Below are 22573 nucleotides of genomic sequence, written 5' to 3'. Positions count from 1 at the left end.
ACATGAAAACAGCCAAGGGTGGTGAATACTTTTAAACAGGCACTGTAATTTTGAGACTGTGTATATAAATTGCCTGACATTCAAAAGATCACTCAGAAAACCTTTACAAACTCTTAAGTTAATACATGTTTAATATACATTTAAATGTTAACTCTGTTCCTCTCTCCACAGATGTAAACTCACCTGAACATCTTCAGCAGTTTCTGTTCTGCAAGAGCAACTGCCCACAGACATGATCACAGACCTTTTGTGATATTATACCAGAACACACTACTTTTCCAATGATGTTATAAATTCATTGGAACAAAGGCAATTTATCAGCTAACACTCTGCTATCAGTCGGTAATGTCAATCTGTCCCACAGTTTACATCTGTGATCATGACCACAGATCAAATGACATACATTGTATATTTACATTTCATCAAAAAAAGCACAAAATCAGTGTTGCAGAAGGATGAAACACAGCATCCATACAGTGCTTCGAATAAGCTCAAGAATTTGTCTAATGCACCCGACAGCTACGTAACTTAGAGATACAGCACAGAACAGGCCTTTCTGGCCCAATAAGCCACACTACTCAGCAACCCACCTATTTAAACCTAGCCTAATCACAGGATAACTTACAATGACCAATTAATCTGCTAACCAGTATGTCTTTGTAATGTGAGAGGAAACCCAAGCACTCACAGGAAGTTCCTACAAACATCTTAGACAGTGTCGGAATTGCACTCCAATTTTCGACACTCTGAGCGGTAATAGCATTGTGCTAACTGCCACACTACCGTGGTGCCCTAATCCTACAAAAATTCCCTTTCCATCTTTATACTAAATTCCTTTTTGAAAGGGTTGATAGTATAAACTTTCAGAATTGTATAACATAGAAACAAGCCCTTCAGCCCAACTGGCCCATGCTAGCCAAGCTAGTTCCATTTGTCAGTATTTGGTCCATAACCTTCTAAACCCTTTCCAATCCATGTACCTGTCCAACTGTTATCATTACAGTTCAAACGTGCAGGTGCAGAATAGCTATGTCTCCCGCTAAATTGTTCAAAAACAGTTAAAAGACCAACATGAAAAATTGCTGAGGTACTCAATAAACACAACATATCCAAACTGGCTAATTATTATCCAGAGAGTACTCTCAATCAAGTGACGGAAGGTATCCTCGTCACTGGTAGGAGTGACTTCTCAACAATCAAATCACAGATGCCTATTTTACGTTTTGACAAGACCACTCATTTCAGCCATCAAAATGGTGGCCCAAGCATTGACCAAAATCCAGAGATGAGACGAGAGTGACTTCAAGTATGACATCAAGAAGCATTGGAAAAATTGGAAGTCAATGAGCATCAAGGGAATAAACAATCCAAAGATCAATCCAACTTCACCTGAAGGAAGATGGTCGGGGCTGCAGGAGGTTAACCATTGCAGGAGTTCCTCAGGACTTGTCTGAGAATCAAACAATTGCCTCATTTACAACTATCTTCCCATCATAAGGTCACAAGTTGATGAAAGCTTCCAGTGTTTAATTCCATTCACAACTCCTCAGCAAAAGATGCAATGCATGCCTATGTGCAGCAAGACCTTGGCAACTCGGAGGCAAGGGCTGATAAGCAGATAACATTGGTGAGAAATTAATCATCCAACCAGAATGTTCAAAAATATTATCACTGATGAATGCCACACTATAAACAACACTGAACAGAACCTCAATTGGACCAGCTGAGGTTGCAAAAGCAGAATGGATGCTGGGTGTTCAGTGAAGAACGACTGACCTCCCAACAGCTTAAGATTTCCTTTAATCTGCAAGGCACAATTCAGGAGCATGATGGAATACTTTGCACCCAGTTGGTTGAGTGCAACTTTAGCTTCAAGCAGCTCAACTCCAACCAGGACAAAATGGCAGAACATCCACCATCTTTAAATTAAATCTCACTACTACCATAACAGAGTGGCTGAAATAAACACTATTCACAAAATGCATTGCAATTGCTCTGGCAACACCTCCCAGAGCTGCAACCTCTACTACCAAGGAGGAGGAGAGCTGGTCATAGTCAAAGGTCAAAATAATATTTATTATCAAATTTCTTGCAGGCATTTACAGAAAAAAACTAAACTACAATAGAATTTACAAAAATCTATACATAAGCAGCCAACACTTCTTTCCCTTCCTTTCCAGTCCTGATGAAGGGTCTTTATCGGAAGCGTTGATTGCTTCTTCCTTTTTATAGATGTTGCCTGACCTGCAGATTCTTCTTCTTCTTCTCCTTCTCCTCCTCCTTCTTCTCCTCCTCCTTCTCCTTCTTCTTCTTCTAGTTTTTACGGCAGTTGGCATCCACATTGTTGCATTACTGCCAGACCTGCAGAGTTCCTCCAGCATTTTGTGAATGTTGCTCTGGATTTTCAGCATCTGCAGAATCTCTCGATTATACATAAACAAAGACTACAAACAACCAATGCACAAAAGATAAATAGTGCAAATAAAAAAAATAATACTGAGAACATGGGATATAGAGAACTTTAAAGCGAGTCTGTAGAATCAGCTCAAAGTCAAGGTGAGTGAAGCTATCCATGCTGGTTCAGGAGACTCATAGTTGAAGGATAGTAACTATTCCTGGGTGGTATGGGACACAAAGCTTCTGGACTTCCTGCCTGTTTGCAGGAGTGAGAATAGAGCATGGCCTGCTTTTATGTGACTCCACAGAAATGTGCTTAATGAAGGGAGGGCTTTGCCTATGCTGGACTGAGCTACACGCACCACTTTCTTCAGACTTTTCTGATATTGGGTGTTAGTGTTTCCATAGCAGGCCATGATGCAACCAGTTAGGATACTTTCTAATGTATATCTATAGACGTTTGTCAAAAGTTTTGGGGATATGCCAAAACTACACTAAGAAAGCAGAGGTGCTACTGTGCTCCTTTGTGATGGCACTTATCTGCTGGTCCCAGGACAGATCCTCTGATATAGCACCAAGGAATTTAAAGCTACTGACCCTCTCCACCTCCGATCCTGTAATGAGGACCCTCATGGACCTTCGGCCTCTTCCTCCTGTCGTCGATAATCAGCTCTTTAGTTTTGCTGATGTTCAATATCCCTCCTACATGTGGATTTGTCACCAATTTTGACTTGGCCAACAATAGTAGTGTTATCAGCAAACTTAAATACTTCTTTGGAGCTGTACTTAACCACACAGTCAAAAGTATAAAGCAAGTTGAGCAGGGGGCTAAGCACACATCCTTGTGGTGAACCTCTGCTGATAGTTATTGTGGAGAAGATGTTGTTGTCAATCAATACTGACCGAAGACTGTAACTGCTGGGTAAAGTGTTCCAGAATTTTGACCCAGCAACAATGTATCTCCAAGTCAAAATGGTGTGCAGCTTGAAAGGGAATGTGCAGGTGGTGGTGTTCTCATTGACCAGAGGACCTGAGTGAACACACCACAGCTGCCATGGACTTTATAAAGACAACTGTGTGCTCCACAAAATCACTGAGACACTTCCTCAGCCAAAAGTCCTATGTGAACCAAGAGATTCAAAACCTGCTGAGGGCTAGATTGGTGGTGTTCAGGAGTGGCCATCCAAGAAAGTACAAGAGGTCCAGATGTGACTTCTGGAAGGCCATCTCACATACAAAGTGGCAATTCCAGAGTAGACTGGAATCACAGGATGCTTGACAGCTGTGGCAGGGCCTGAATGCTATCACCTCCTACAAAGGAAAAATCAAGCAACAAACGTAACTCACACAAAAAATGCTGGTAAACGCAGCAGGCTAGGCAGCATCTATAGGAAGAGGTACAGTTGACGTTTCGGGCCGAGACCCTTCGTTAGTCCTGACAAAGGGTCTCGGCCCGAAACGTCGACTGTACCTCTTCCTATAGATGCTGCCTACCCTGCTGCATTCACCAGCATTTTTGTGTGTGTGTTGCTTGAATTTCCAGCATCCGCAGATTTCCTCGTGTTTGCGTTTTTAAACATATGTGACTACAAGGTTTCACTCCTAGATAAAGAAATTCCTCCTCATCTCTGTTCTATAGGTACTTCCTTGTATTCCGAGGCTGTGCTCTCAGGTTCTCTATTATAGGAATCATTCCCTCCACATCCACTCTATCTGGGCCTTGTAATATTCGATTGATTTCATTGAGATTCCTCCTAGATTCCTGAACTCCAGCGAGAGTCCAGACTCAGAGCCATCAAACTCTCCTCATACATTAACCCTTTCATTCCTGGGATCACTTTCGTGAACCCCTTTGATTCAAGCACATCCTTTCTTAAATAAGAAAGAACAACTTCCACTGCAAAGCCACGCACGAAGTGTGCAAAGTCTGCCAATCAAGTAGGCAGTCATGCCCTGGAAGTTTTCAGATGTTGTTGGAACTGCAGTCTACCAAGTATAATCCATTATAGCTAATGGAAAGGCTGAAGGGGAAGTGGTTGGTGAGCCAGTTGCTTCAGGAAATCCAACCTCTGACCCATTCACGTAGCCACAGTATTTATGTACATCACCCGGTGAAGTTTATGGTCAATGGTGACCTCAGAGTGTTGATGAAAAGTGATTCAATAATAGTTTTTGTGAAGGATGACAAGGACTGGTAGTTACAGCCACAGACTTTCACAAATCTTACCTTCGTTTATTAGCTCAAGTCTCAGTGAATGGCCTATCTCTGTTCTGCATATTTCTATCAGCACTATCCAGTATTGATTCATCTGCAAGCCACAGTGAAGTAACATTGCACAACCAAGTCTGAATTTCTCGCTGCTACTCAAACCAGTCTGTAATCTGTTCACTCAATCATGCCTTAAAGACCCATATCAAAGAAATAGTCAAATCTCATTTAAGTGGAAGCACAATTTTCTTCACTTCGTGACACTTTTCTGCTGTGAAGTTCCATTCATCAATATCGATTAATCCACCAGAAAGATAATATGCCATAAAAGCAAAGGCCATCTGGCCTACTGAGCCTACTTAGCCATTCAATGGACAGTTCCATCCATCTTCCTTTTCCCCATAAAATTCAATTCCCTAACTGTGCAAAAATCTCCCTGTGTCTTAAATATACTTAATGAGGTAGCCTCTACTGCTTCCCTGGGCAGAGAATTCCTCAGATTCACTACTCACTGGGAAAAGGAGTTTCACCTAATCTCTGCCCTAAATGTATTTTCCCTGAATCTTGAAGTTTTTTTTCCCTTTAGTCCTAGTCTTACCTACCAGTGGATATGATCTTCTTGTCTCTATCTTATCTACCCCTTTCATACTTATATACTGTATATTTCTGTACGATGCACTCTCATTCTTTTGAATTCTCATATGCATATTCCCCAGGTGTCATAGGTTAAGCCCTTCATCTCTGCAATCAACCTGGTGGAATTTATTTATTTATTTAGCAATAAATAATTGGAGTTTATTTATCCGGTCCTTTGAGAAACTCTACAACCCCAATTTTACCCTGGCCTAATTCCCAGACAATTTACAATGAGAAATTAACCTACCTGGTATGTCTTTAGACTGTGGGAATAAACCACAGCTCCAGGGGAAAGCCCACGATTCCACAGGGAATATGTACAGAACTTCTGGAATTGCCACAATCTGTAATAGGGTCGTGCACATACCTCTTGCATCTCCTTGAAAAAACATCTCCCAAACTCTGCAAGAGTCTCCCCACTCCAAAACACCAGGCACGGAATCTTGCATGACATTTCAGAGCAAGAGAGTCCTCTGCAGTGCTGAAGAGGTGGCTCCAAGAAGGTGCAAGTAGTACCACGGTATTACTTCAAAGATCTGGGGGCTCTCAAATTAACAAATATCTATCCTTTAAATCAACATAATTGGAACAGTTCATCTGACATGATAGAACATTACACCACAACGTTGTCCCAATCTTATAACCTACTCTATCATCTATGTGCCTATTTAAGAATCTCTTCAACCTCCTTAATGTATCTGCCACTAGCACCAACCTACCACTCTGTGTAAAAAAAAACACTTCTCCGACACTTCCCTATACTTTCCTCTAATCACCTTAAAATTATGCACCCTTGTATTAGCCATTTCCACTCTGGGAAAAAGTCCCAGGGTATCCACTCAATCTATGTAATGTACACCATTATCAACTCACCTCTCATCCTCCTTCACTCCAAAGAGAAAAGTCTGAGCTCACTCAACCTAACTTCATACGGCATACTCTCTAGTTCAGACACATCATGGTAAATCTCCTCTACACCCTCTTTAGAGCTTCCACAATGAGATGGCCAGAACTGAACACAATATTCCGCCTCATTACTGTTCACTGCCATAGTCCCTTAATTATAATACATCCAAAAATACTAAGTTAGCTTTTAAAGGTAGAGACACAAGAGATGTTAGAATCTGGAGCAACATACAAGGTGCTGAAAGAATTTCACTGCCTCCAAAGCCAAGTAAGGAGACTTGAAATGCACACAGTACTCGAGGTGCAGCCTCACTAGTACCCTGTACAGTTTCAGCATAACCTCCCCACTCTTCAAGTTCAATCCCTCAAGCAATGAAGGCCGATATTCCATTTGCTTTCTTGACAACCTATTGCACCAGCAAACCTTTTGGAATTCATGCACAAGCACTCCCAAGTCCCTCTGCACAACAGCATGCTGCAATCTTTAACCAATTAAATAATAACCTGATCTTCTAGTTTTCCTTCCAAAGATGATACCCTCGTGTTACCCAAAGTTGCACTCCATCTGCTACACCTTCGCCCACTCACAACCTATACAGATTCTCCATATACTCTGTGCAATTTGCTTTTCCAATCAACTTAGTGTCATCAGCAAACTTAGATATGCTACACTCAATCCACTGTTCCAGATCGATAACATATATTGCGAACAGTAGTGGGCCTACAACAAACCTCTGCGGCATTCTCTTCTCCACTGACTGCCAACCAGAAAGTCACCCATTTATCCAACTCTCTGCCTTCTATTGGTTCACCAATCCTCTATCCATGCTAATACATTATCCCAACTCCATGCGTCCTTATCATGTAGCTAAGTCTTTTATGCGGTACCTTGTTAAACATCTTCTGGAAATCCAAGTATACAAAATCCAGCTGTTCCCCTGAATCCACTGCACTCATTATATCCTCAAAGATCTCCAGTCCTCAAATAGGACTTGCTCTTCACAAAACCATACTCTGTCTGACTGATGGCATGACTTCTATCCAGATGCCTCGCTACTTCCTTAATGATAGCTCCAAACATTCCTGACCATACACGCTAAGCTTACTGGCCTGCAGTTACCCACTTTTTACCTACATTCTTTTTTTTTAAAAAAGTGATGTGGCATTCACTGTCTTCCAATCCACCAGGACTTGCCCAGAGTCTAGAGAATTTTGGTAAATTACCATAAATGCATCCACTATCATTTCTGCCATTTTTTCAATACCTGGGAATGCATCAGGATCAGGGGACTTGTCTTCCTTTAGGCCCACTAGTTTGTTCATCACTACCTTTTTAGTGGCAGTGATTGTATCAAATCCTCAACTTCCATCACATCCATAATATCTCACTTCAGTATCAGGTATGTCCTCCACCATGAAGACAGACAAAAAATAGTTGTTCAAGGCCTCAGCCATTTCCACATTACCAAATATTAATTTGCCCTTCTCCTTTTCCAAGGGGCCTACGTTCATTTTAGCCATCTCTTTCTCTTTTATATAATCATAAAAACATTTACTATCTGTTTTCAGATTTTGTGCTAGTTGACTTTCATAATCTATCTTCCTTTTCCTTTTTGTTTGCTCAGTGGTTCTCTTGTTTTTTTAAGGTTTTTCCAATCTTCCAATTTTCCACTACCCTTGGCGACTTTTCATGCATGAACTTTTAGTCTGATGCCTTCTTTAATTTCCTTAGTTATCCAAGGCTAGTGCTCCCCATCCTTGTTTTTAACTGGAACATACTTTTTTTGAGCACTGTGGGGTGGGGGGAGAAAATCGCAGGAAGTTTTCCACTGCTTCTCAACTGTCTCATCATATAGCCTATGTTCCCAGACTATGTGAGCCACCTCCTCCCTCATCTCATCGTAGTCTCCCTTGTTTAGGCATAACAGACTAGTTTTTGATCAAACTATAGCATTTGTATGAAAAAGTCAATCATACTCTGATCGCTCACTCTTTTCAAGAGGATCCCTAACTACAAGATCGCAGATTTTGCCTGCATAACCAACAGTTGTCACCAATAGCACTAAGTGTGATTTAAACCTGCATTCCTGCAGTAAAGACGAACATTATTCCATAATGATGCCACCTAATATCCTGTGGTTCCCAACATTTTGGCTCTGCACTGTCTGCTTACAAATATGGCAAAGTTGCAACAGCTTTCAGATCTAGGTCAACTTATCAAACATCATGGACTGGATCATGCTGGCACAGCTTGCAATAAAGGGAACCACAAACATTCAACTGTTGCCCCACAATTACGTCTTAGATTCACGCAGAACACCTGCAAGTCATATCCAGCCTTCCACTGGGATCCACATGCAGTCCAATGTCGAGCCCAGCAGTACGCTGGGAAATCCACCTCTCAATCCTAAAGTAGGCTGAACTTGACACGGAACTAGAGACCGATTATTTCATTGGGAATTCAGTCTGAAGAGCGGGGAAGTTAGGTATTTTTAGGTAGATGAAAGTCTCGAACCAAAATGTTGTTTGTTCACAATCCTCTAAAGATGTCATCTGACTCTCTGAGTTCCTACGGCAGTTTGATTTTTTCCTTCAAGGTTGATAAAATATGATCACTAAATTCTCACACTTAAAACCTTTTCAAACTTGATTCACCTTACACTCAAGATAATAACTAAATATACCCCACAAAAAAGGCTATGACAACTATGTCTCCTTCATCATAATTATCCATCACTGAAGCAGCACAATTGTGATGTTGGTATATCCTCTACAAGGACAGGGACAAAGATTTGATGTTTTTTCACCAAAGTTAGAACATTTCAAAGTTCAAAGTACATTATCAAAGTACGTATACTTTATACAACCTTGAGATTCGTTTTCTTACGGCAACTACAAAAGAAAGTAACCCATTGGAACCCATTAAAACAAGAGACCGAACACCCAATGTGCAGTGAAAAAAGAATGTGCAAACAATAAAAATAAGCAAATAGCATTCAGAACTGAAGATAACAAAAGTGAGCCCACACTGTGATAATTGCAAGCCACAGCCGGTTTGCTGCAGAGATTAATAAACTTTGTGGAGCAGCCAGCTGAAGTTCAGTGCAGAGTTCACAGAGTAGCTATTGAGCCGGCCCATCCTTCGCGTCCGGCCCGGACCCCTGATCTTTTCAATCTGGCCCGGCACTTAAATCATAAAAACCTGAAGCCATTCCTTGCTCTTGGGCCAGTGTCCCGCCACCTCAATTCAGCCCATACCGAGTTTTTCCCAATTCAGCCTAGCGTTTAAATAGATTAAACCTCGGGTCTTTCCTTGTTCTCAGGCCCGGGTTCGGGTCTCGCTGCCTTGACTCTGCTCTCCTCACCTTGGTTCTGCCAAATCGAATTGCCTCCAAACCTGCACCAACCATTCCTCACTCTCTGGCCCAGACTCCACCACTTTGATTCAGCCGGTATACACCACATCACAACCAACCTGCACCTTCTAGACTTCAGTTCCCACTGCAAAAATGCCAGGTTGTACAGGCAATTCAAAAGCTCAACTTCGACAGGGAAGTTATAGTCTATTGCTGGCAGTGAACGTTTAGCAGAAAAAGTTTAACTAATGAAATATTCATTAGTTCTCAGTCATCCAGGTCATTGTATATCAAGCAGTAGTAAAGATGATGTTTCACCACTCATTCGAGCGGCTTCTTCAGTTCTGATCCATGGCGGGTAGCTTTCCGGCTTATTAGCTCTGAGTTGCTTAAAGGTATAGCAATCACTTGAAAGTTGTTAAGAGTCGTAGAGGTAATGAAAGGGTCATTAGTTTTATCTTTGGATGAATGGAAATGTGAACTGTTAGGAAGATGCCGGGGGTTAGAGATATTAAGACTGCATTGTAAGTAGCTACACACATCAAAGTTGCTGGTAAACGCAGCAGGCCAGGTAGCATCTATTGGAAGAGTTTCAGTTGACGTTTCAGGCCGAGACCCTTCGTCAGGACTAACTGAAGGAAGAGTTAGTAAGAGATTTGAAAGTGAGAGGGGGAGGGGGAGATCCAAAATGATAGGAGAAGACAGGAGGGGGAGGGATGGAGCCAAGAGCTGGACAGGTGATTGGCAAAGGGGATATGAGAGGATCATGGGACAGGAGAACCGGGGAGAAAGACGGGGTGGGGGGAGAAACAGAGGATGGGCAAGGGGTATATTCAGAGGGACAGAGGGAGAAAAAGGAGAGAGAGAGAGAGAAAGAATGTGCATATAAAAATAAATAACGGATGGGGTACTAGGGGGACGTAAGGCACTAGCGGAAGTTAGAGAAGTCGATATTCATGCCATCAGGTTGGAGGCTACCCAAACTGAATATAAGATGTTGTTCCTCCAACCTGAGTGTGGCTTCATCTTTACAGTAGAGGAGGCCGTGAATGGACATGTCAGAATGGGAATGGGACGTGGAATTAAAATGTGTGGCCACTGGGAGATCCTGCTTTCTCTGGCGGACAGAGCGTAGGTGTTCAGCAAAGCGGTCTCCCAGTCTGCGTCGGGTCTCGCCAATATATAGAAGGCCAGATCGGGAGCACCGGACGCAGTACATCACCCCAGCCGACTCACAGGTGAAGTGTCGCCTCACCTGGAAGGACTGTCTGGGGCCCTGAATGGTGGTAAGGGAGGAAGTGTAGGGGCATGTGTAGCACTTGTTCCGCTTACAAGGATAAGCGCCAGGAGGGAGATCAGGGGGGAGGGATGGGGGGGATGAATGGACAAGGGAGTCGCGTAGGGAGCGATCCCTTCGGAAAGCGGGGGGGGGGGAGGGAAAGATGTGCTTAGTGGTGGGATCCCGTTGGAGGTGGTGGAAGTTGCGGAGAATAATATGTTGGACCTGGAGGCTGGTGGGGTGTTAGGTGAGGACCAGGGGAACCCTATTGTTAGTGGGGCGGCGGGAGGATGGAGTGAGAGCAGATGTGCGTGAAATGGGGGAGATGCGTTTGAGAGCAGAGTTGATAGTGGAGGAAGGGAAGCCCCTTTCTTTAAAAAAGGAGGACATCTCCCTCGTCTTGGAATGAAAAGCCTCATCCTGAGAGCAGATGCGGCAGAGACGGAGGAATTGCGAGAAGGGGATGGCATTTTTGCAAGAGATAGGGTGAGAAGAGGAATAGTCCAGATAGCTGTGAGAGTCAGTAGGCTTATAGTAGACATCAGTGGATAAGCTGTCTCCAGAGATAGAGACAGGAAGATCTAGAAAGGAGGGAGGTGTCGGAAATGGACCAGGTAAACTTGAGAGCAGGGTGAAAGTTGGAGGCAAAGTTAATAAAGTCAACAAGCTCAGCATGCGTGCAGGAAGCAGCACCAATGCAGTCGTCAATGTAGCAAAGGAAAAGTGGGGGACTGAAACTCTTCCAATAGATGCTGCCTGGCCTGCTGCGTTTACCAGCAACTTTGATGTGTGTTGCTTGAATTTCCAGCATCGACAGAATTCCTGTTGTTGTTGTAAGTAGCTGATAGGTGGTGTCATACCCCATTCCCTCTGTTCAGGGATGGGTTTCCCAGTTTGACAAAGCTAGCTTCTTTCACCCCTCTTTCAAACCACCTGTCCTCCCTGTCCACAATGTACATACTGTTATCAAAGGAGTGTCCCTTGTCCTTTAGGTATAGGTATACAGCCAAGTCTTGACCAGAGATGTTAGCTCTCCTATGTTGTGGTCTCTTTCTTTTCAAGTTCAACCACACTCTAACCACACCACAAAAGTTTGAATTTGGCACCACACAATGTCTCCCTTCCAAAACATGCTGCTGTCAAAGCATCAGGCAGACAGCATAAAGCAAACAAAGCAAGGTCCTGATTTTGGATAATCTCTGGGTGAAGGAAATGAATTGAGCTCAATGCAATTGCAGATCAAGGATAATCAAGGACACGACCCACCCAGCCAACATACTTTTCATCCCTCTTCCCTCCGGGAGAAGGCTCAGGAGCTTGAAGACTCGTACGGCCAGATTTGGGAACAGCTTCTTTCCAACTGTGATGAGACTGCTGAATGGATCCTGACCCGGATCTGGGCCGTACCCTTCAAATATCCGGACCTGCCTCTCGGTTTTTTTTTGCACTACCTTACTTTCCATTTTCTATTTATGATTTATAATTTAAATTTTTAATATTTACTATCAATTTGTACTCCAGGGAGCAGGAAGTGCAGGATCAAATATCACTGTGATGATCGTACGTTTTAGTATCAATTGTTTGGCGACAATAAAGTATAAAGTATCAGTTGCACAGAACATAACTACAGTTTGCTCATCACTGATCATGAAGTTGTACATCACCCAAGACAAAACAAAAATGTGAATACAAACCACACTCACGCAACTTACTTACTTTTAATGGAGCATTCCAAGGAAGGCTCATGAATTTATAACATGGAACAAGAAAACCTGTTTACTGTCTACTTGAAACACTAGTTCAGTCACCCTTTAAATTATTTGCTTCATGAAGACATATTTAGATCCATCCTACGCCAACTACATAGATACAAACAGTGCCAGTTATGGAAATGTAATTTTTAATATATTAGATATATTAGCTTGTTTGGATATTTGACTAAGAATTTAACGAACAACCCTAAAGTTCCCAAACCACTTCTTACCCATCAATGAATATAAATAAAATTGAGTATCAGGTTGCAATTACTTTACTACTTGTGAGACACTTAGCAAAAGAAAACAAGTTCCCAAATTTCCTATAATGTACCACTGTGTTGACTACATAATTGGCACTTTTAGGCACGTTCTGAAGAGTTGAAAAACAGGCATTAGCAATCAGGCAAGCATTTTTTTTTACCCATTCATTTTGCAGATTTCAGCCAACTAGGTTTTTAAGGATATTCTTCAGTGTGAAATCTGCCCTTAAGTGCATGGAATGTAAGACAGTGTGTTCAGTGTGAAAGTACAATTTACCCAAGTAATGAATCTCTGGATGCAAATATTAATATTCACGGTCAAAGCTGAAAAATCTAGACTACTTCCAACAGTATAAATAGCAATATTGTCACACTGTCAGATAATATGTTGAGTGGGAATTGTGGTTCATCGCAAATGAAGCCCATTTACTGTGCAAATCAACAGTCTTAATGTACAGCAGCATTATTTCACCAGTAAGATGTAATGAGTAGAAGTTGGTTAAATAATATCTTCTGCCCTCCAGACATAGCTCATGGGAAAATATTTGATTATCATTTAAAAATTTGATCATAAGAAACTGATGCAGGGATAGACCAAGTTTGTACAGGATGTTCAGCCGTTCAATAAAAATCATGGCTAATTCTGTATGATGCCAATTTCCAGCATCTACAGAATCTTGAGTTAGTAATTCTGTATCACTTTACTTTCTTGCCTGTCCCCAAAGCCCGGTTCTTTTACAGTCTGACATTATTTAACATCAGAACATTTGTTACTATTCCAGTTTATGGTCCACTACATTCAACAGATTAACACAAAAGGTGGTGTGTAATATAACCTCATAATATTGTCACTATGGACCAGTCACAGCAATTCACACTTCTTCCAAACTGCTGAAAATGTCTATACTTACTGGGGTCATTCATTATAGGTTTCTTGGAGCCCACTTGTCCTGTTCCATGCACAACTGTCCGGCTCAACAACCCTATTTTACCATTGGTATAGAGCTTAGTTGTCAGCACTGGAGTCAATATTATGTCAAGAGGTTTGTTGTAAAATGTCTTGGCGCTGACACCCACACTGCCTTCAGCCCGATTTGGAGAACAGGCACGTATAGGTGGACGTGGCTGAGGTGTCCCGACACTGGCAGAATCTGGAGTTTGTTTCGGCCGTCTTGTTGCATCCTTGGGTATTGGCTTCCTACAATTTTCACATTTTGTATGGTCTTCACTCTTTTTCCCACAATTGTTACATAAACTGAAGAATTCACTAAGTGTCCGCCCCTGAAATTTGGAAAAAGATCAAAGAATTAAAAAATAATCCGTTGAGAACCTCTTCTCAGAAGTACATTTGACAGGGGTGTGGGGGGGGAAGAGGAGCTGTTGTTAGAAAATTGTCCTCATTATTGCAATTTTCTGTATCTGTCCATGCATCAATAAATTGAAGTTAACATTTTCTTCTTGCACGTTAATTTTTTTGTCTCCGTATACCTGAAAATTTCACTGAGTGAATTTTATTCCATACTTCATATTTTTGGTTGTGATTTGTGAATCGACAAAGGTGGATTTCCTACCTGAGCAAATGCAATTCCAGGGACAGTTATATTTCTTCTCGGTCACTAACACTACTATTTATGGAGTAATGGGTGAAAATCAAGCCAAGGAATTGAAAAGCATTTTAAGATCTTTGGACCCTAACACAAAACAAAATGCTGCAAACACTCAATAGGTCAGACAGCATCTGAGGAAGGAAAAATAAAGAAGATCTTTGTGTGATGGCGTTTCACCATTTAAAGTACAGTTTAGAGGCACTTCTAGGTTGAAGATGAATGGGTGAAAGAGTAAGGAATTAAGGAAAGGAATGTTATAAAAGATGGAGGTTAAAAGATATAAATAAGAAAAGAAATGGTGTGAAATAAAAGGCAGATTTAACTTGCAAAAAACTTTCACTTTCTATCAATTGTTATCAACGTCAATTTCCGGCTCCAAAGATTCTGCCTTCCCTACTTCATATTTTCCATTTCATTTAAAATTCTCATCAGTTTTGCAACTTTTCTTTGTATATTTTGCTAATGTAGATATACACTGCCCAGAATTTCCTCGCAAAAGGCAAATCATCCTTACCTACCAAATCTGCACTTAGTGGAGCACCTTCTCATACTAACTCCAGGCTTCAACATTGCACAGAGCACAGCTGACTGGCAGGAAATAAAACCACAGTGTAGGACCCACGACCGTTTACCCACAGAAATGTGTTGACAGCTCAGTATGGCATACAATTAGCCTTCCAGCTGCTACAACTGACAATAAGTTTCATGAACTATGAAACTTGAAAACAAAATGGTACACATAAACAGTTTTGCACTTACATAAGTGAATCTTTAAAGTTCAAAGTAAATTTATTATCAAAGAATGTACCTACTGCACATCACCATTTATTACCCTGAGATTCATTTTCTTGTAGGCATTCACAGTAGAACAAAGCAATACAACACACCAAAAGACCATAAGAATATAAGACATAGTAGCAGAATTAGGTGATTCAGCCCATCGAGTCTGCACTGCTATTCCACCATGGCTGATTTATCATCACTCTCAACCCCATTCTCCTGCCTTCTCCCCATAGCCTTTGATGCCCTGACAAATCTAGAACCTACCAACCTCCGCATTAAATATACTCAATGACTTAGCCTCCACAGCTGCCCATGGCAATGAATTCCGCAGATTCACTACTTTATACCCATGCTAGTATCTTATCTGTAATATCATGAGCTCTCATCTTGTTAAGATGCCTCAGTGCAGCATCTTGCAAAAGCCTTCTGAAATCCAATTAAACAACCTTTGTCTATCTTGCTTGTTATTTCCTCAAAGAATTCCAACAGATTTATCAGGCAAGATTTCCCCTTAAGAAAACCATGCTGACTTTGGCCTTCAAATACCCCAAAACCTCATCCTTATTAATGAATTCTAACATCTTCCCAACCACTGAAGTCAGGCTAACTACAAGATAATTTCCTTTCTTCTGTCTCTCTCCCTTCTTAAAGAGTGGAGTGACATTTACAATTTTCTAATTGGCCACAAACATTCCAGAATCTAATGATTCTTGAAAGATCATCCATCACTAAGACTTCCCCAATTTCTTCAGCTACCACTTTCAGAACTCTGGGGTGTGTACTCCAACTGGTCCAGGTGATTTATCTACCTTCATACATTTCAGCTTCCCAAGCACCTTCTCCTATCTAATAGCAACAATGTTCACCTCTGCCCTGTGACACTCTTAAATTTCTGGAACACTGCTAGTGTTTTCTATTTTGAAGACTGATGCAAAATACTTATTTTGTGCCTCTGCTATTACTGCAAGGTGAATTCTATCAAATTACGATCACTGCTTCTTAAGGGTTCCTTTACCTTAGGCTCCGTAATCAATTATGGTTCATTTCACATCACCCAATCCAGAATTGCCCAACCCCTAGTGTGTTCAACCACAAGCTGCTCTAAAAATCTATTTCACAGGCGTTCTACAAATTCCCTCCGTTAGGATCCAAACTACCCTGATTTTCACTCAATCTACCTGCACAGTGAAATCCCCCACAAATATTATAACATTGCCATTTTTACATGCCTTTTATATGTCCCGTTGTAATTTTTAACCCACATCCTGGCTATTATTTGGAGGACTATATATAACTCCCACCAGGGTCTTTTTACTCTTGCAGTTCCTTAATTCTACCCACAAGAATTCTACATCTTCCAATGCTATGTCACCTTTCTAAAGATTTGATTTCATTTTTTTAAACCAACAGTCATCCCATCCCTTCTTTCTCCCTACTTGCCTGTCCTTTTGATACAATCTGCCTTCTTTTAGCCACAACTCAGTGATGCCCACATCGTACCTGCCAATCTCTAACTACACTACAGTATCATCTACCTTATACTGCCTGCATTCAAACAAACACCTTCAGTCCTGTATTCTTTTCCCTTTTTAATTTTGCCCCCATGATACACTTCAACTCATTCCACTGACTGCAATCTTGCCCGTCATCTCACTGTACACCAATTGCTCCATCGTCAGCCCTATCATTCCAGTCCCCAGCCCACTGTCAAATTCATTTAAATCATCCCCAACATCCCTCACACACCTGTCTGCAAGGATATTAGACACCCTCAGGTTCAGTTGTAAACCACCCTTTTTGAATAGGTCATACCTTCCCCAGAAAAGATCCCAATGATCCAGAAATTTGAAGCCCTGCCCCAATTCCTCAGCCTAATATTCATCTGTCAAATCTTCCTATGCATGGCACAGGCAGCAATCCAGAGATTCCTACACTGGAGGCCCCACTTTTCATCTTTCTACCCAGCTCCCAAAATTCTCTCTTCAGAATCTCATCCTTCGTCCTACTTATGCCGTTGCTCCCAATTTGTACCACGATTTCTGGCTGTTCTCCCTTCCCCCTTTAGAATGCCGTGGACCCAGTCCGAGACGTCCCACACCCTAGCACTTATTAGGCAAAATGGCATCCTGGTGTCTTCTTCACATCCACAGAATCTCCTGACTACTCCCCTAACTGTGGGATTCCCAATCACTACTGCACTCCTCTTCTTTCCCACCCCCTTTCCTTCTGAGCCACAGAGGCAGACCAGTGCCACAGACTTCTCCCTGGTAGGTTGTTACCCCCCCCCCCCACCCAAAACAGTATCCAAAGCCATGTACTTATTACTGAGGGGAATAATCACCGGGGTACTCTGCACTGGATGCCTATTTCCTTTCCCTTTCCCTCTCCTGACAGTCACCCAGGTACCTGTCTCCTGCAACTTAGATGACTACTTCCCTCTACCTCCCATCTATTACCTCCTCATTCTTCTGTACCAGCCGAAGTTCATCAAGCCAACTGGAATCAATGAAAAATTACATAAAAAGATGTGCAAACAATCAATGTGCAAAAGACAAACTGAAAATACCCAAATAATAATAATAATAAAGCAATCTTGGATTTTCAGACAGTTACAGAGGTCAATACTGGCAGTTCTTGTGTGACATTTCACAAGGAAGTAAGAGCCATTAAAAAGACAAATTATAGAAATCATACTAGTCAGGAAATAGCAAAATATTTCTACCTGTTCTAAATGAAAAAGCCAATACCTCAGCGTGAATTGTTTGGGGTCAGTATACAAGCAGCAAAATCAGTTCATAGTCAGAGTTTAATGAGTAACAGATTAATCCAGGCATCAATGTTTTCCTTCTCAAATACTGTGTCTGACCAGTTTTCAACATTCTCCACTTCCATTTGCACCTTTTGTCAATTACATCCTCTCCACTTAGAAGTCTTCAATACACCCGAAACTGAATTTTGTAGAATTACCTACCAGTAGTCTATATCAAATAACCCAATACTCTAAATATTAATGTGAACACAAATAACAAGATTGGAAAATCACTTTAGGCACCATGTTGGGAATATCGTGCAAATCTTAAAACAATAACTTTCAAACTGAATTATGCTACAGTGGCATGCTATTCCAAACTCAGTTTTGTGAGAAATCAATGAAATGCTAATACATTGTTCCTTAAGTAGCCATAAAACACCACAGCACAGAAACAGGCTCTTCAGCCTATCTAGTCTGTACTGAACTATTATTTTGGTAGTCCCATCACCGTGCACACAGGCCAATTCCATCCCATCCACCTACCTATCCAAATTTCTCTTAAACGTCGAAATTGAACCCGCATCACCACTTCTGCATGCAATTTGTTTCATACTCTCACTACCCTGAGAAAGAAGTTCTCTCTCATGTTCCTCTTAAACATTTCACCTTTCACCCTTAACATACGACATCTAGTTCTAGTCTTACCCAACCTCAGTGGACAAAGCCTGCTTACATTTACCTCACCTATAATCATAATGTTATATACCGCCACCAAATTTCTCCTCAATCTTCTACATTCTAGGGAATAAAGTTTTAACCTATACAACCTTTCCCTCAAGTCCCAGCAACATCCTTGGATATTCTCTCTGCACTCTTTCAATCTTACTTACATCTTCCCTATAGGTAGGTGACCAAATCTGGACACAATACTCCAAACTGGGCCTCACCAATATCTTGTACAATTTCAACATAACATCCCATCCCCTGTACTCAATACCTTGATTTAGGAAGGCCAATGTCCCAAAATCTCTCTTTACGACCAAATCTAAGTGATACCTCTTTCAAGAAATTATGGATCAAGAAATCTGTTCTACCACACTGCTCAGTGCCCTACTGCTCACTGTGTAAATCATACTCTAGTTTGCCTCACAAAGTGCAACACCTCACATCTTGTCCCTGTTAAGTTCCAGCTGCCATTTATCAGCCCATTTTCCAGCTGGTCTAGATCCTGCTTCACGCTTTGAAAGCCTTCCTCACTATCCACTAACCCCAAATCTTGGTGTCATCTGCAAACTTCCTGATCCAGTTTACCACATTATCATGCAGATGTTTGATATAGATGACAAACAACAATAGACCTAGAACCGCTCCTTGTGGGCACACAAATAGTCACAGGCCTCCAGTCAGAGAGGCAACCATCTACTAACACTCTCTGGCCTCTCCCACGTCTAATCCAATTTACTACCTCATCTTGAAAGGCCAAGCGACTTAACCTTCTTGACCACTCTCCCAATACAGGAAGTGAGATTAAATAAACTGGATCGATAATCCAGAGTTTAAGGATGAAACAGAACAGATTCTGAACAGATTCACATCAGATCGTTTGTAATCTTATTGTACTGTGATGGAGGCACAACTCAATAAATGCCCAGTCCTGCTTTTATTTCTTTATTTTTAATCTTTTACTTTAAGGTTCAAAGGACATTCAAAAAAATGATTGCAAGATTGAATAGCTTGTGACATAAAGAGTGTCTGATGGCTCTGGGCCTGTATTCACTAGAATTCAGAAGAATGAGGGGTGACCTCAATGAAACCTATTGAATGGTGAAAGGCCTTGATAGAGTGGATGTGGGGAGGATGTTTCCTATGGTGGGGGAGTCCAAGACCACAGGGTAGAGGGCATATTTAAGGCAGAGGGTGATAGATTTCTGATTAGTCAGGGCATGAAGGGATACAGGGAGAAGGCAGGAGATTGGGGCCGAGAGGAAATATGGATCAGCCATAATGAAATGGTAGAGCAGACTTGATGGGCCAAATAGCCTAACTCTGCTCCTATATCTTGTGATCTTATAAGTGGATATTAAGCTAGTCATGTAGAAATGGTTAATAAATGCTCATCCCAATAAATAACAAAAAGCAGCACACAATGCATTGAAGACATGAAATGTATTTCAACGAGAAACAATCACTACAAAGATAGAGATGATTTCCCACTTACTGTTAAAAAAAACTTGTTCAAATGGCACAGAGGCTAACGAGAAATTAAACTATGTGGACGCAAAGACAATGTGATCAGGGATTGTTCCCAACCAAGATTAGAAATCTAGCTGGCAAAAGATATTTTGAGAAATCTGGGGATATAACTGATTATTCTCCTACTCTCCCTCTACCGCGCACCCCCCCCCCCCAGCCCTCCAACAGGGTGAAAGGATCCATTTGCTTCTGTAAACAGGCTGAACACTTCAGCTTAGTACTGGCACATCTCGCTCCAATAATTCTACTCCCATTCTCAGAATCACAAGCTACACCAATGAGAATTCTTTGTTTTTTCCAACACAGCGAGATTTTTTTTAGTTATGGTTTCATGTGGAAAGTGTCAATTGCATGAGGTAGTGCAGAATGTATTCACATGCTATGTTATCTGCTCCAGCCAAATAAAATTGAAATCATTTTGATTGTTGCAAAATGCATCTTGCAAACTAGCCCAAGAAAATATACTGAAAATACCACAGTTCATTAGATGTATTTCAAAAAAAAAATTCTAGGTCATAATTATTGCTTTACTAGTCAAGCAAGCTATGAAGCCAATTTTGTTATAAATTGAAATCTTTTCATAAATATATATTATAAAGGACATGAAATAATCTTTCTGAAATTCATGACATTTCAGCATATGCTTCAATTATTTACATAAATTCCGACCTTTACTTTGTCCTTTGTGCAATGTTTAAAAAAAAAAGTTAATTAAAACTCATCTTCTGCCCAGGGAATTTAATAATGGCGGCAGGAATGCTCTGAACTGAAACCTGAGGCAAAAAAAAATCTTGGAATAGTTTACATGGGTCTTCGTGGGGAAAACAATTTTTAGACTAATATCTTCTTGGATATAATGCAGTTAAGGATATGTTACAGATATTATATTAAAGGTATGCTCATGGATCAAAGTTGGCTGCCCAATGATATAACTGAGCAAGCAGCTTTATATTCCCAACCTCTGTGGCATTTGAAGCATATCAATGGAATCTAAAGCTATCATTTTCCATTACAGTAAATTTCACTACAGCCCCATAACAGACCCATGATTTATTTGCAGTTGCACTGATCAGTATTTACAAAGCTGAAAAGAAAATATCCACTGCCCACCTCAGTAAATGTCTTATCTTGTACAGCAGAAGCTTTAGGGTTAACTGATTCAGGCAACGTTGGCATTGTGTCATCTTTTGCTTGCTTCATCAAAACACGCCTCTTAAAATTTGGTAAGGAATACGTCTGCTCTTCTAATTCAGCTGAGGTCACATCTATCAAAAAAAACCCAAAGACTGCTCTTGTTAAAGAACTCCAGAGACGGATGATAATATGGCAGTTTTGACCACTTAACTGAGGAGTGGTTCAGCCAGACTTTCAGTAGTGAACATCACATAAATCCACTGACCATCTATCAGACGAAAGCAGCAACAGCATAGGTGAAGAAAATCAGAAAAGCACCATGTAGAAAGTTGGAGATCACCCTCTAACCACTTAAAGACTCACCTCTTCCATCAGATTCCATTAAAATGATACTGTCCACTGGAACCCTTTGAACGTCAACTGGGTATTCTTTTCTGAAAGCATACAATGAATGTAAGATAAGAAGTGGAATGACAATATTGAACATACTTTCCAGCTATGGCACTATAGTAAACAATATAGAAGGAAGCAGTAGATTACAGAAATATATATAGATAATAATAGACAATAATGGCAATGTTAATTAATAGACAGCTATGGTATATTGCTTTCAAAACAGTCAAATGAACACTCATCCACTTCGTAAATACCAAATATAAAATATGGCAGACTAACAGAGACTGAAAGCTCCATGTAAACAGATTAAAAAGTGAGGACATGAGAAGAATTAATAAGGCTCTTGGAATACTGGGTTTTATGCTTCAACAACTGGTGCACAAGAGAAAAAAGTTACTCTTTTACAAAGGTCTACTTAAACAGCCAGTCTAAATGAGCAGCCCTGCATATCACTCCTATGGAGAAATATATTGACCATGGAAGGAGTGCACTGAAAATCTACCAGAATAAACTCTGGGCTCCAAAAATTACCAAGAGGTGACTTACTGTACACTGGGACTGCAATGTCTGGAATATTGATATAAAGAGGTGATACTTTTCCAGGTGTTAAATGGGATTGATAGGGTAGAAAGTAATTTCTGCTGACTGGGGCATCTATGACCAGGAAACGGTGCCAAAAAATTAAAGCTTTCAGGAGTTACAGAAAAGTTCTTTAGTTAAAAGTTGGTAAAAAGTTTGCAATGCTTCTGCCAATAGCAATTGATAAGACCATAAGACAAAAGAGCAGAAGTCGGCCATTCGGCCCATCCAGTCTGCTCCGCCATTTTATCATGAGCTGATTCATTCTC

The 22573-nt window shown here is 41.0% G+C and overlaps 1 protein-coding gene across 9 annotated transcripts in view; it reads right to left on the bottom strand.

The window, feature by feature from the left end:
* senp6a (SUMO specific peptidase 6a) overlaps positions 1–22573 on the bottom strand; it is a 152761-nt gene that overhangs the window by 63402 nt on the left and 66786 nt on the right. For all 9 annotated transcript variants that reach the window (XM_063056522.1, XM_063056523.1, XM_063056519.1 and 6 more), the window contains 3 exons: positions 21693–21763; positions 21306–21460; positions 13712–14081 (listed from right to left, as the gene is read on the bottom strand). In XM_063056522.1, the coding sequence (XP_062912592.1) occupies positions 13712–14081; positions 21306–21460; positions 21693–21763 (596 nt within the window). The remainder of the gene's footprint in view (positions 1–13711; positions 14082–21305; positions 21461–21692; positions 21764–22573) is intronic.

This window comes from Mobula hypostoma, chromosome 8 (assembly GCF_963921235.1).
Source record: "Mobula hypostoma chromosome 8, sMobHyp1.1, whole genome shotgun sequence".
In the NCBI taxonomy this organism is placed as follows: Eukaryota; Metazoa; Chordata; class Chondrichthyes; order Myliobatiformes; family Myliobatidae; genus Mobula; species Mobula hypostoma.
The sequence above is the reverse complement of the archived record's forward strand: the minus strand, read 5'-3'. Positions and strand labels throughout refer to the sequence as shown.